At 38.7% G+C, this 13,887-nt stretch overlaps 1 protein-coding gene across 6 annotated transcripts in view; it reads left to right on the top strand.

Moving 5' to 3' along the window:
- TTC3 (tetratricopeptide repeat domain 3) overlaps positions 1–13,887 on the top strand; it is a 64,279-nt gene that overhangs the window by 7,196 nt on the left and 43,196 nt on the right. For 5 of the 6 annotated variants that reach the window (XM_054087450.1, XM_054087466.1, XM_054087438.1 and 2 more), the window contains 8 exons: positions 3,525–3,648; positions 4,615–4,700; positions 5,489–5,583; positions 7,343–7,405; positions 10,023–10,077; positions 10,783–10,945; positions 11,062–11,107; positions 12,431–12,548. In XM_054087450.1, coding sequence (XP_053943425.1) covers positions 3,525–3,648; positions 4,615–4,700; positions 5,489–5,583; positions 7,343–7,405; positions 10,023–10,077; positions 10,783–10,945; positions 11,062–11,107; positions 12,431–12,548 — 750 coding nt within the window. The remainder of the gene's footprint in view (positions 1–3,524; positions 3,649–4,614; positions 4,701–5,488; positions 5,584–7,342; positions 7,406–10,022; positions 10,078–10,782; positions 10,946–11,061; positions 11,108–12,430; positions 12,549–13,887) is intronic. The other variant, XM_054087459.1, reaches the window with a different exon arrangement.

Raw genomic sequence — 13,887 nt, 5'->3', positions numbered from 1 at the left:
GCAGCTCTAAGCCACAAAGTTAAATCTGTGTGTGATGGGTACTGTGAAATAAATATCATCTGTATAAGAAGACCAAAACGAGCAAGAACTCTGGGGTTAGTTCACATGCTGAAAATAAATGGTTTCTCTTGGAGGTTGCTGTTGCAGTGTGGTTGGGTGGGTTTAGGTTGTGCAGCTGGAGGTCTAGGTCAACCCTCAGGTATCTGGTCTGGTACCTGCTGGTGACTTTCCTTGTTGCTTTCATGCAGATTTGCTATTTCTTGTTGAAGGCTTATTCCTTCATAGAATCATAGAATCACCAGGTTGGAAAGGACCCACTGGATCATTGAGTCCAACCATTTCTAACACTCCCTTAAACCATGTCCCTAGCACTTCATCTGCCCGTTCCTTAAACACCTCCAGGGAAGGCGACTCAACCACCTCCCTGGGCAGCCTGTTCCAGTGCCTGATGACTGTTTCCATGAATAATGTTTTTTCTGATATCCAGCCTGAACCTCCCCTGGTGGAGCCTCAGGCCATTCGCCCTTGTCCTGTCCTCAGTTACTTGGGAGAAGAGGCCAGCTCCCTCCTCTCCACAACCTCTTTTCAGGTACTTGTAGAGAGTAATAAGGTCTCCCCCCTCAGCCTCCTCTTCTCCGGACTAAACAACCCCAGCTCTCTCAGCCGCTCCTCGTAAGACTTGTTCTCCAGCCCCCTCACCAGCTTCGTTGCTCTTCTCTGGACACGCTCCAGAACCTCAACATCCTTCTTGTGGTGAGGGGCCCAGAACTGAACGCAGTACTCAAGGTGCGGTCTCACCAGTATCAAGTACAGAGGGAGAATAACCTCCCTGGTCCTGCTGGTCACACCATTTCTGATACAAGCCAAGATGCCATTGGCCTTCTTGGCCACCTGGGCACACTGCTGGCTCATGTTCAGTCGGTTGTCAACCATTACCCCCAGGTCCTTCTCCTCCATGCAGCTCTCCAACCACTCTTCCCCCAACCTGTAGCACTGCATAGGGTTGTTGTGCCCCAAGTGCAGGACCCGGCATTTGGCCTCGTTGAACCTCATGCCATCGGTCTCAGCCCAGCGGTCCAGCCTGTTCAGATCCCTTTGCAGAGCCTCCCTACCCTCCATCAGATCCACACTTTCTCCCAGCTTAGTGTCATCTGCAGACTTGCTGAGGGTCCTTTGAGATGTCTCTCTGCTGTCTCTGGCTTCGGTCTTGAAGATTCCTATATTCCCTCCCATAAGCACACAGTTACATCTCTGTGGTGTGTTTTACTTTGTCCTTTCTGTGCTGGTAAGGGTATGTTACACTGAATGTCTTGGTATTGTCAAAAGGCAAACATACTTTTTATATGTAAAGACAATAAGTTATTGTTAGTATAGTTGAAGTCTTCCAGAATGAATTATTGCCGAAGAAGAGAGAAAACAGGGAAACAAATACTGCTAAACAGAAAAAAATCTCTAGTGGCACTAATAGTACAGTTAAAATTGTAATACACACACACTTCCTAGCGTTGTGCTCACCCTCGTCCTGTTTCTTGAGATCCTTAAGTGAATGACTTCTGTCTGATGTTTGTGTGTGTGTGTGGTGAGGGGTATAGGTGTTGCTAGCTGGAGTTGTTTGCTGTGGGGGTTGCTGTTGATGATTTTTCTTCCTTGTTCTAGGATCTGCTGAAGTGCCTTATTTTTGTTTTGTGGTGCACCGTTATACCTTGCTCTTTACTTTCATTGGTCTGCACATTCAAGTTACACATTATTTATATATAGTACGTTTTATGTATATTAGAAACTGCTTTTGCCCAGTTTTGTTCAGGTCTCTTAAACTTGGCCAGTTGAAAATAGCCATTATTTTTCCAGGGTCAGCGTGTACCCCACCTTTTATTATCCTGTGCCTGTACTCCTCTAAGTTATGTATCTCTAATTTTCATGGCCTATATCATATTTAAGTTGCGTTTCTCTATGCTGCATCATTATGTCAGTTATAATAGAATTGACTACGTGTCGCTACTGTCTATATGAAAGCTATTGTTGTCCCATACAAGAGTAAACCAAATTAGTCATAACTACTTGGTCAGAAGAAAAACTGCTGTTATATTTAAATCAAAGTTAAAGCTGAACTCTGAGCAGGTCAGAACAAGCTCTGAGAAAGTCCAACAATTGTCAGTGCTGTGGTCTTGCAAACCATGTACAAAGCCTATGGCCTGTTTCTAGCAATGGCAGTTCTGTATGATGGGGCTATAAGGCTACAAGTTGAGACTGAAATGTTAGAAAAGTGCTCCTCTTTGGAGACAGCTTGAAAATCTTTTGAAATTCTCAAATATTACTGCTTATTCATTCTGAAGGACTGAATGGCTGAGGAAGGGTGTGGTTCGCAAACCTGCTGATCCATGTTAATTTTCAAATTCAGTGTGTGCAGTAGAACTATGTGTATTACATTTTTCAGCTTGTAAACTTTGGACTGTGGAAATTCTGTTTCCCTGTGTTTTTGGAATCGTAGAATCATTTAGGTTGGGAAAGTCCTTTAAGACCATGAAGTCCAACCCATAGTCTGGCACTGCCAACTCTGTCATTAAACCATGTCCCCAGGTGCCACATCTACACATCTTCTAGATACATCCAGGGGTAGTAACTCAACTGCTTTGCCGGGCAGCCTGTTCCAATGTTTGACAACCCTTTTGGTGAAGAATTTTTTTCTGCTATCCAATTTAAACTTCTCCTGGAGCAACATGAGGCTGTTTACTCTCATCCTAGTTTGTAACCTTTCCCCTCACTTTCTAGTTTCTGCTGCCTTCCATAAGTTAATGGCTAAAACCCTAAAATAACAGTACTGAAGCTGGGAGACAATATCGTAGCTGATAGCAAAAGAATAAGCAGAATAGCTACAACTGTATGTTACTGCTGGGTAAACCAGTTACGATATTTTTTTGGCATCTGTCTTAGTCATGTGGGTTTTCAAATTATTTTTGCAGATCCGTAGACCCAGATTATGTGGAATATCCAAGGTAATAGACATGTTTCACTCAATCTCTGCCTTTCAAACAGAGCTCTATAGCTCAAATGGTTTAAATTCAGTTTGAGTGAAAGGAGTCATGATTTGTGGAATTAAGTCTTAGCCCAGGTCTGCATGTCTAACAGCCTGGAGAATGTTAGGTTTTTTAATCAGCCTTGTCCCTTCACACTGAAGCAGTTTTGTGTGCAATCACTGAAAGGAGTTTCTAAATAAAATTCTATAATTTGAATGGCTCTCCAGTTAAAAGAATGACTGTTTTTGTTTTGTGAATCTGTTGTATTATGCCATGCTTAAGTTATCCAGATACTTACGTGGGTGTGCTGTTGTCTGCTTCAAAGGCTAACAAATCAGGAACAAGTGCCTAGTGTAAGTGCTACAGTAGTATTGTTTGGTACATTTACATGGAATACTTCCAATACATCGCCAATGACCTGTTGGTGGTTGCATTTTTTGTTTTAGGACTTTGCTTTGTATAGAGTTATTAACTTTTTTCCTTTGTTTTCCTTTTCTTCAATTGAAATAGGGTGTCTTTGATGTTAAAGATGCACTTGACTGGGTCAGATACACAGGTGGTTTCAGTTTCCTGCAGAAGCTGGATGATCTTGCTGGTTTTGGTTTGGTCTGTCTTGAAGTTTTCTTTGCTGTATGTAAGTATGAACACTTTTGAAAAAACAAGGGTGAGGAAAGTCACCTGTTTTGTAGTTATGACATAATATTTGTATGTATTTTGTTAGTGACCGGAGAAGTAATGGTGGTTCTGTGGTTTCTTTTCTTGCTTTTCACTTATTGGACAAGCAGATTCTTCCTTGGTTCTCTGTACATGGGTTGTACTTGCAGTGCATGTTCTCTTTCCAAAGAGGAATTCAGAATATTTTTTCACTTTGATGTTCATTGTGAGCTGTGTGTGTTCCCTGCTATCCTTAGCTTAGCATTAAGTTGAAAGTTGCACAAAATATTATTTGAGTTAAACATTTTGCAGAGGGTTTTGTCAAAATATTAGTTGAAACGTTAGTAATGTTAAAAAATATTAGCTTGTGTAGCTCATGAGTGTTACTGTGAGATATTAACACTGGCAGCAGAACTGCTGCTGCAAGAACGAGAAGCTCCCTGACTGCTTGTTCTGATGCATATTAAATGGCCTGTATTCTAGTCTTACTTTTTGCATATAGTATTCTAACTCAGCTGTTGCAGTAAGTAACAGGGTGGTAGAAATCAAATGTCCATCTGAAGAGAAGAATGTTTTTATTGTTAAGTACTGAAGTACAAATTCTTTAAAATACAAATCTTTAGAGGTCTTTAAAATGTAAATTCCTTTACAATACAATCGAGTTTCTCATGATTGCTTGAAATTAGGCAAGGGCTTAAGTGTTTGGCGATCTGCAGCCGTTTATTTTGGGCTTGCCTAATAATAAATAATTCCTTTTCTTTTGAATGCTTCTGTTGCTTAATTTGTTCCTGTTATTTATGTCAAATGTTCCTATTTATTGTTATGTCAAATTTTGCTTCTAGTCAGAAAACAGAGCATAACTTTTAGCAGCAAAAGGTAAATAAACCCTACTTCCTGTCCTTGGTAACATTTTCACTCACCGTACTTTTCTGGATCTTGTCTGCAGGCAATTGTGGCATTACTAAAGTTGCTTTGGAAGATTGTAATTTAGTTGAAGAATTTAAAGTTTTGACGTGTGAAAAGTGTAGAAAGGTGAGAGAAGATATTAGAATGTGTTTGTGCTTTTTTTTTTTTTTTTGTTATTTTTTGAGGGTGTTTTGTATCATTGAAGATTATAAAAATCACTGAATGATCAAAGATTAAATATAAAGGTTTCAGAAGCTTGAGTGAGTAATTGTCCTGATATGAATAGTCACCTTGAGAAGTCCTGGCCTAATAAATAGAGCATTAGTTGTTTATGCCACCAGTGTACGTTGGAGAGTGTTCCCCTCTTCATCCACTGCAAAACTCAGGAAATGCGTATTGGTAGACAATTGTTGAACTTCATCCTCTTAAAACAGAAATAAGATGCTTTCAAATTCTTTGCCATGTGTTCCTTTAGCGTAGTATTTGTTTTTTATGATTATTAGTCTGATTAATTCCTGTATCTTCCTGACTACAGTTGCATAGTTTAGGAGCTATGCTGAAAGGCGCTGTGTAGGGAACTGGTTGAGTTGTGCTGTACAAGGCCTACTTTGCTGTTTAACACATGCTTACTTTTGATGATGACTATATTATGGAACCCAGGAGACCTTTTGAGTTAGTCCTGTTTTTTTAGTTATTGTTCATTATATTCTTGTCTGTCTAACACTCATTTGTACACTTTTAAGCTTATTAATTGCAATGATTTAGAAGTATTAAATTACAACTAATAGTGCATATGTAACCTGTTTTTACAAGCATAAAAACTTAGCTGCCTGTTATTAAATGTTTTGTTTACTTCTCATTACAGCTGAGGTTAATTACAGTGGTTGCCAAATTGTTTTTTCTTGATTTCACAGAACAGTGAATTTATGAAACAGAAAGGAAACGAGGAGTTTTCCCAAAGAAACTTTGATGATGCTATAATGTCATATACTAAGGCCATAGAATTTTGGTAAGAACTAAACTGGTTAACTGGATTGTGTTCAGCTTATTTAGATGTATCCTGATTATGTGTAGTTTTGCATGAGCTAGTCTGCTTACAGGCCAAATAATACTTCACGCAAAAAAACCCACTTTTTGTTCTATTTTATTTATTCTTACTAGTGGTTGTTTGCACTTTTACTGCCTCAAAAGCTCACTTATGTTTTAAAGCTGATCTAAATTGGCTAACGGTATGTATAGTAAACCTGAAAGGAAATAAGTTATTTGGTGTGAACAGCCACTTTTGATGTGATTCGTCCTAAATATTTTTCCAGCTGAATGTATGGCCAACTTTTGCAAATATTTATCATCTCGGTTATGATGCAGAAAGAGTGAATAAGAACAAATATTTAAGCGTCTGTTCTTGGCAACTCTGTATGTGATAGGCTTAATTTGCTTTTCATGTAATTGCTGCTTGTGTTGTAGTTGAGCAAATGCTGCTTTTACAAGTTCCGGTGTGTATAAAATATGTTGAAATTCATGAAGTTCCACCTTTCATTAAAAATTGATAGTGCAAATTGTTTTTTTCATTGTGAAGTCCATAGCTTTATAATTGTGCAGCTGAAAAGATTAGCATATTGTTGATGCCTTGCTTTAGATTTTATGTCACATAGTGGAATACATCCCGAATTGAAGCTGATTTTAGCCTCCTTGAATAGCTGAGTAGGCTGACTTCCACCAGGTGACTGTTTCTGAGATGATGAGGGCAGGCTGAGAAGGCATCAGGGTAGCTAATGATGGGGACGGGGGAGCAGAATTCAGTGAAAGAGCAAAGGAAAATTCCGTGGCTTAGAAAGAGCAAAGGAAGTCTCGTAGTTTGTAGGGGCTGCGGAGCTAAGCTGTTGTTACAGCTATTTGCTAGAAACTGCTCGTTGTCCTCTAGACCCTGCTGGAAGGTGAAGGACAGCTCAGTCATGACTAGCAGCTAGAAAATCCTCCTTCATCTCTCTGTGCACTGTCTTCCCTTTCTCGTTCTTCCAGTGTGAGCTGACTTTCATACTCCTTCGCTAATTAGCTGCACTCTCCCTTGGCTTCCTTTCAAGTGATTGCTGGATTACGTATACTAATTGCCCCCCTCATTCTCTGCTAGGTACACTGAGGGGGCAATGAATTCTTTAGCTCTTTAGATATGCTCTTAATCTGTCCAGTCAGGCAGAGGGCTATGAAAAAGTTGTAGACCCAGTGATCCAGAAGCGCTCATTGGATGTTTGATTTAGTTGGGCCTTCAAAATTAGAAATTCCAGAACAAACTAAAATGAGATGTTTATGAGAGTTGAGCTGGACTTTTCATGCTTCATGGCTTTTTATTTGTATGTTTGGGCGTTTTGTCTCTCGGTATTTTTTTTTTTTAACAAAGCTGAGAAGGAACATATTAGCCATACCTTTGCACGATTGAAGGTTTGCTTTGATACATTTGTTAGAGCCTGGTGAGTTGGGGAAGGAGTTTAAATCTCTACTTTTTATGGGGTTTTTTTAAGTAGGTTGAAAACTAATTGAATTGGTTGGAAGTTGCAGTAGTGGGCCCAAATCTTCCAAATCATTACATAATTAAAATTATTATGCCTAGTGACTTAACTTGTAAAGCAATGGGACTGTTCAAGGAAACTTGTATATAATTATTGGTGCTAGAGTGCTTGCAAACATTTATTGTGAAAACTTACTTTTTTTTCAATTCAGATTTTAGAAAGTAATCTATGTTACTAACTTTTCTTAATTATTTTTTTTTTAAGTCCTATGAACCATCTTCTGTATGGAAACCGAGCTCTTTGTTTAATTCTTACAAAACAGTACAAGTGAGTAATCCCTTGTTTATCATCTGAGATGTTGTGGGATCTGCAGTTAAAAATTGGCAATATACTTAAAAAAATAATTTTTTTACCTCATAAAACTGATATTAAAAAAAATGAATAATATGAGGTATATCTGTTGGCAATATGTAATACCATTTAAAACTGGGGGGGGAGCTGTTATGAACGGAGGGGGGGGGAAAAAAATCTCAGTAGCAGTGAGTATTGTTTTATTATACCTCATTGTGGGTAGGAGGATTATTTTCCTTAAGCCGGTTCTAAAATCTTGTTTATGCACGAAGTGGATGTATACCTTTTATGAAAAGTCAACCCAAGAATTTATTGTTAGTATGATTGTAGTCTTGCACTTGTGACTCAAGTGAAGTATTAAGGGTCTCGTTGTTAGTTCAGATCTAATGGTTTAAATAAAAAGAGATAGTAGCAATGTTATGCTCACCCCTCCCCCTTCCTTTGAGTGGGTACTAAAGTTGGTAGTTCTGTTGCTGTAGCAGTGGGATTAGAGAGCTGATTGGCATGCCGAGTCCTCTGGGAGGAATGTGATGTTCATGATGATGGTTTCCTTTTCCTTATTCTGGGATCCCCTTGGAGTCACTTCTGTGTTTGCTAACATGCTATTGCACCTTTGCTTTGTCTTTGTTCATGTGCAGCCGTTTTACATCTGAGTTTGCTATACGTGGTACTTTTTATAGCTATTACTTTTTCTTTGTTACTCAGAAAGTCTGTCTGGCTTTGGCATGTTCACCACTGATCATTGGTGAATTATTTATAACCATGAGGTCTCATGTCTAAAGCTTGTGCCCCATCTCTTGTTATCTTGTGCCTGTACTAATCTGTGTTGCATCTTGTGTCTCCACTTCTCAAGGCCTCTGCTGTCATATCAGGGTTGTATTTCTTTACAGAACATCATCATTTTGGAGTCATAAATTCCTCCTTCTGTATAGACCGCAGTAACAAGCAGTTATTCAGTCTATATCTATGGTTGTACCACACCAAGATAAACAAAGGTGGAACAAATTAGCTGTGGACACCAGGTCAATTACAGAAATTGCTGCCACAATTAAGACGAGTGGAAGAAAGCTGCAGGCCCGTCTAGCTGTAGTTCACACTGAGGGAGACTGAGAAACGTCAGTCTTGAGGTTCTGCACACTTGCTACTGAGCTTAGGCCCGTACTGGTGGTACCAATGCTGCAGTTCTGTAGTGTTCTACAGATCATCTGCTGGAGAGTTCATGGCTTTACCCAAGGCATATGTATGCCTCTTGTTTTCAGAGCCTAGTGAGAGGCAGCAGTCATATTCACTCCCAGGCTTTGGTATGGGACAGGACCTTTCACCACAGCTGAGTCTCCCTTTTTGAAATTTTGACAGTACTTGGGGCAACTTCCCTAGCAGTGCACGAGGCAGTCAAAAGGTGGCACTGGAGGAAGGACTGGTTGTCCTTCATAAACAAAACATAACAGAACACCCTAGAGAATGAGTCTGGTGCTTCATTTTTTTTCTAGTTTCTGACATTACTACTACATTACTACTGGGGTTTCTCTGCTCAGTATGGGGGTGGTTCTGACTCATTTGCATTTCACTGAATTAATTATTCCTGAAATCTCTGAAGGATTTTGTTCTGTAAACATCTTTAAATTGAGTCTTTCAGGCTTTTCTTTAGTATCTAGCTTTCTTTAACACAGAGTATCTCATTCTCCTTCAGATCCCTCTGTACAAGCTTTCCTGCTATAACAGTTACAAAAAACAATGGTAGTGACAGGGCAATCGATGAACACTTTCATATGAAATGAGATTATTTTTCATATTGCTTTTGTTTGTGAAAGGAAAATGGTTAACACCTTGGAGGCCTCTCAGGTTGTCTTGGTGCAGACATTTTCTAAAGGCCTCAGTGAGTCAGCATGACCCAGGCAATGAAGGAGTGAGGTATTTGTCCTGCTATCTGACACACAGCTGTGGTTCAGTGAAGGAGGAGTGGTATATCCCAAAGGTATACGAACTCCATAACTTCAGACAGCGTTGGTATCAACAGAAGCCATCGCTGCTGCCCTCTGTTCTCTCCTGTAGCTGTGGGGGTAGTCTGCTTCTCTTCTGACCTGTCCAAAATTGTAATTCTGGTTATTTCACAGCACCTTGTGTATAAAAAGTCACTTGGGTGTATACTTTGGGCTTCAGTTGTTGGGAGTTTTGGAGGCTACTGTCTTTCAGTGCTCAGCAGGTAATATTTGCGCCTTCAAATCTCTAGCTATGATTATGTTACTGTAATATAATTTCTGTCAAGGTACTTTGGTTTGGTATCCAGGCTTTTTTTATTAAGGCTTTGCTTTTTAAAGGAACACGTTTTTAGAACCCAGTTAAGGGGTAGGTGCCTGCGCAGAAATGCTGGAAGAACCTAGTAGAAAAGGGGAGGGAAGAAATAGTTGATGGGTGAAATACTATAACATTTTAACCCTGATAAATTTCATCTGAGAAGCATTATCTGACTATGCCTTTATGCGGGTGAATTAACTGTGCTTTTATGCTTTTGTAGTGCTTTGTACATCTGATTTGTAGATTTTTCTGAAGTATAAATAATAAATACCTCATCTTTTTTCCTTTCTTCTCCAAGGAAAGCTCTTGCTGATGGAAAAAGAGCCATTATTTTGAAGCCTAATTGGCCGAAGGTTAGTTTCATATACATTTCCAAATTTTCCTTGTTGGTGCTATAAACCAGTATAAGAACCCCGAGTCTGAATTACTGGTTTGTCCCAGGTAGATGTGACATGATTGCGTGTTACATGTTTAGCGCTAATGATAGTAGGATGAACACAGCATCTTTGTGGACGCAGAATTCTGCTTCGATCAGCCAAGTACACAGTTTGCTTGTATTTTTATATTAAAAGTGTTATTTTGGTGTGCTTGTAAATGTTGTTACATGGTGTTCTGCATGCGTAAAGACAGAAGAAAATGTTGATTACGTTGTTGTGCATAGCTACGTTATCGCAATGCTTGAAAAAGAGTATATTTAGTCCTTACAATAAAAAAATCCTGATTAATGCCTGCCCAACATGTATTTCCCAATATTCTTGGCCTAAGGAAGAGTAAATAAGGGATGATTACAAAATTGCGAAGTAGTAATTGAGATGAGGGGAAAAAGAAAATTTGCTCTTTACCAAAGCCAGAGGCTAGATACTACTCCCAGCTTTCTGTCTCAGTGTGCTTAGTTGAAAATTTTGATTATTCATCATGTGACACAAAACAGGTGGAGCAGATAATTTTTAAGTATGTTAAATTTTACTTTATATTGTCTGCTGCAGCTCTTTCAGATAGAAATTGGTTTTCTTATTTCTGTGAACGAATGCTTGAAATTCAAACATTTGTCTATGTAGGGTCACTACCACTTCTGTAAGGCGCTGTCATTACTTGGGGAACACAAACTGGCTTTGGAAGCTAATAAGAGAGCTCAAGAACTGTGCAAGAATATTTTTGATGGACTTAAGGATCTCGTTCAACAAAATGAAAAGTTAAAGAAGACAATAGAAGAAATCAGCGGTAATTGATTTCCTCATTTCAAAATCTACCTTTGACAGAGCAAAATTCCTTAATTAGTAACTTGTCTTTGAAGCTAGCTGATTTTTTTTTTTTCCTTCCTATGTAATTTTCTATAGGTATTCAAGAACATGAACCAAACCAAAAGAAGTTGCTTGGAAAAAAGTAAGCAACTGTCAAGTTTGCTTTTTTAAAAAGGAGCAATGCTTATATAAACTAATAAAAATACAAGTAATATTTTATTTATAAATTTAATATATATAAAATATACATAAAATTTAAGTACTGCTTAGTATAGATATTGCTTGAATTTTGTTACTTATCAGTAAATGAAAATGGAAGGAATAAGCTTTCCAGAACTGCAACCAGAGTGCAGCCTAGGAGTAAAGAGGACTTCTGGGAACTAAGTAAGCTATCTTGAGATGTGTTATGTTTCCGAGCAGTTTCCTGAAGCATTAAGTTTGCCTGTTGTAGAAATAATAGGAAGCAGCTACATTTTCATGATTTTTCTCCCAACTTGAAGTACTTCGCTCCTAAGGCAATTTGGTGCCTAAAAATGTGTTAACTTTGCTATATAAAGTTCAGTGGAAGATTAAGCTGATTTGAGGAACTGAGTGCTAGCAAATGCTTTTTGGCAATGATAAAAATGAACGTGTATCCTGATATGTAGAAACTTGTGTTTGCCACATCTGTTCTGTGCTTTTGCACAGTGCTCTCACTCAGAGAGTGAGAGACTCTGTTCGCAGATTCAGTTAAGTTACAATATATACTGTAACTTACGTATTAAACATTTTTCTGGATGGTCTTTATTTTTGATGATCTCCTTGTACTGGTGTGTTATCATTCAAAACAACACAGTAAGTAAACTATCAAAAAGGCTTTTTGTAAACCTGAAAATTGTGGAAGAACTGAATTTTTTTTTCCCCCTTTCTATATCACACAAATAAACTGTGGCCTTGGGCAAGATTGTTTGGGTTCTGGTTTTTTTGTTGTTTTTTTTTTTTTTTTAAATTCATTGCCATTCTGCCTCCCCCGCCAGGGGAGGTTCAGGCTGGACATAAAGAAAAAAATTTTCATGGAAAGAGTCATTGGGCGCTGAAACAGGGCTGCCCAGGAAGGTGGTTGAGTCACCTTCCCTGGAGGTGTTTAAGGGACAAGTGGATGAGGTGCTGAGGGGCATGGTTTAGGGATTGTTAGGAATGGTTGGACTGGATGATCCAGTGGTCCTTTGCAAACTAGTGATTCTATGATTTACAGAAATGGTTGTTCTTTTATTGTTCCATTTTTTGCATGGTCTTGGACTGTGCAATTTGAAGACATAAAGAATGGTTGTTTGATCAAATTCTTTAAGTATGCTAATGCCATAATACTTCTACAAGGGGCAGACTTCTTGTATTTATCTTTTTCTTCATGATACATATATGGTATGCATCTTAAATACGGACATCAACATTGGAAGAACAAGGGTTCTCTCTTTTTACATATCAGAGACTGCAGTTCTTCAGAATCTCATTTAATCTCTCAAGAGCAAGATGAGCTAGAAGAAGACAAAAAGGGAACACAGTCTGATCCTAAGGATCATCGTCGTCAAAAACATGATACCAGGGTAAGTTATGCTACATCTGGAATGAAAAAACTAGCAGTGTATTAATTTTCATCATCCTGCTATGCATTATTCAATGATGTAGTGAAATTTTGCAGCCACTGTGTTTTAGTAACGGTGTACTTTCTCAGCCAAGTGCACTTTTCCTGTAATATTTAACTACCAAATCTGTGTTCAGAAATTTGGATTTGAAAGGACGTGGGAAGTGGTTGCTTGAATGAGAAGGTAGAGGTGTACGCTGTCAGGAGAAGATGAGTTTGTTTGGGGTTATTTAAAGTGAGACTAAAGTTGTGTCTGACCCATTAACTGTCCAGTCCTGCCTGTCAGTGTGCATTAAGATGTGGGCTCCCCTTGGCTTCGAGAGAGGATGCAGTTAACATGTATGGGAGTGATGAAGTTCAGCGGAAGATGCTTTACCTAAAGTTAATTTGTATACAGGGAGTTTGCTATACTGGAGCACTACTTTGCACTCATATTGTGACATTAAGCTGTTTACATAATTATAGACCATTATTTTCATGCTCTCATAAACACATTCCTTCTCTATGGGAAAAATGCTGGTTAAATACTATGCTTAAGTGGAATTTATTTAAAACTAAGGTCTAGTGGTTCTCAAATATCAGTTTGGCTTGTGTGTTCAAAAGAAGTGTATTGCTAAAATGCAAGATAGATTTGTGTTATTTTAGTAGCACTTTGATTCATTCTTTCAATTTAAAAGACTGTTCAGAAGCACAGATATTCTACTACATTTTTTCTGTTAGCTTTCTTGGTGAGGAAGGCTTAATCCTTAGGGAGTGAAGCTGTCATGGCACAGATTTAGACTGCTGAAAGAAACACTGCCAAAGGGTAGCAGCAAAAGTGGTTTTATTGAAGTAAGGTGGTGTAAAAGTGAGGCTTAAAGCCTGATGGCAAGGTTCAATCTGTTACTCTAGTGAACAGATATAATGGTAATTCAAAGTTACCAATACAAGATCTTAAGGCCATGTGATGCAGAGTTGTGTGGTATTGGTCATTTATCAAAGGTCTGCAGTTGGTAAGATGTGTCACAACCTCAGGGAGGAACCTTGAGGGGTGTCCTAACTCAAGGGGAGATCAGTGCCATGCTGCCAGCTACTTAGGAGGGAGAGCACAAGAAAAAAAGCTCACTCAGACTGTCGTACTTATGGAATGAAGTGGTTGGCTCGTAGTCAAACTACATGCTATGGAAAATGTAAGCTTGAGATTCTTTGTACCCGCAACTTCTGTTGTTCCTTGACCAAATTAGTTTTGGAAGAACCATCTGTTATTTATGTGTTAATCACATGATCAGTGTTCCAGTTTCCAAGCTCATATACATCAAAGG

The sequence above is a fragment of the Cuculus canorus genome, chromosome 1, assembly GCF_017976375.1.
Source record: "Cuculus canorus isolate bCucCan1 chromosome 1, bCucCan1.pri, whole genome shotgun sequence".
In the NCBI taxonomy this organism is placed as follows: Eukaryota; Metazoa; Chordata; class Aves; order Cuculiformes; family Cuculidae; genus Cuculus; species Cuculus canorus.
Note: the sequence above shows the minus strand (reverse complement) of the source record. Positions and strands in the feature narration are given on the sequence as shown.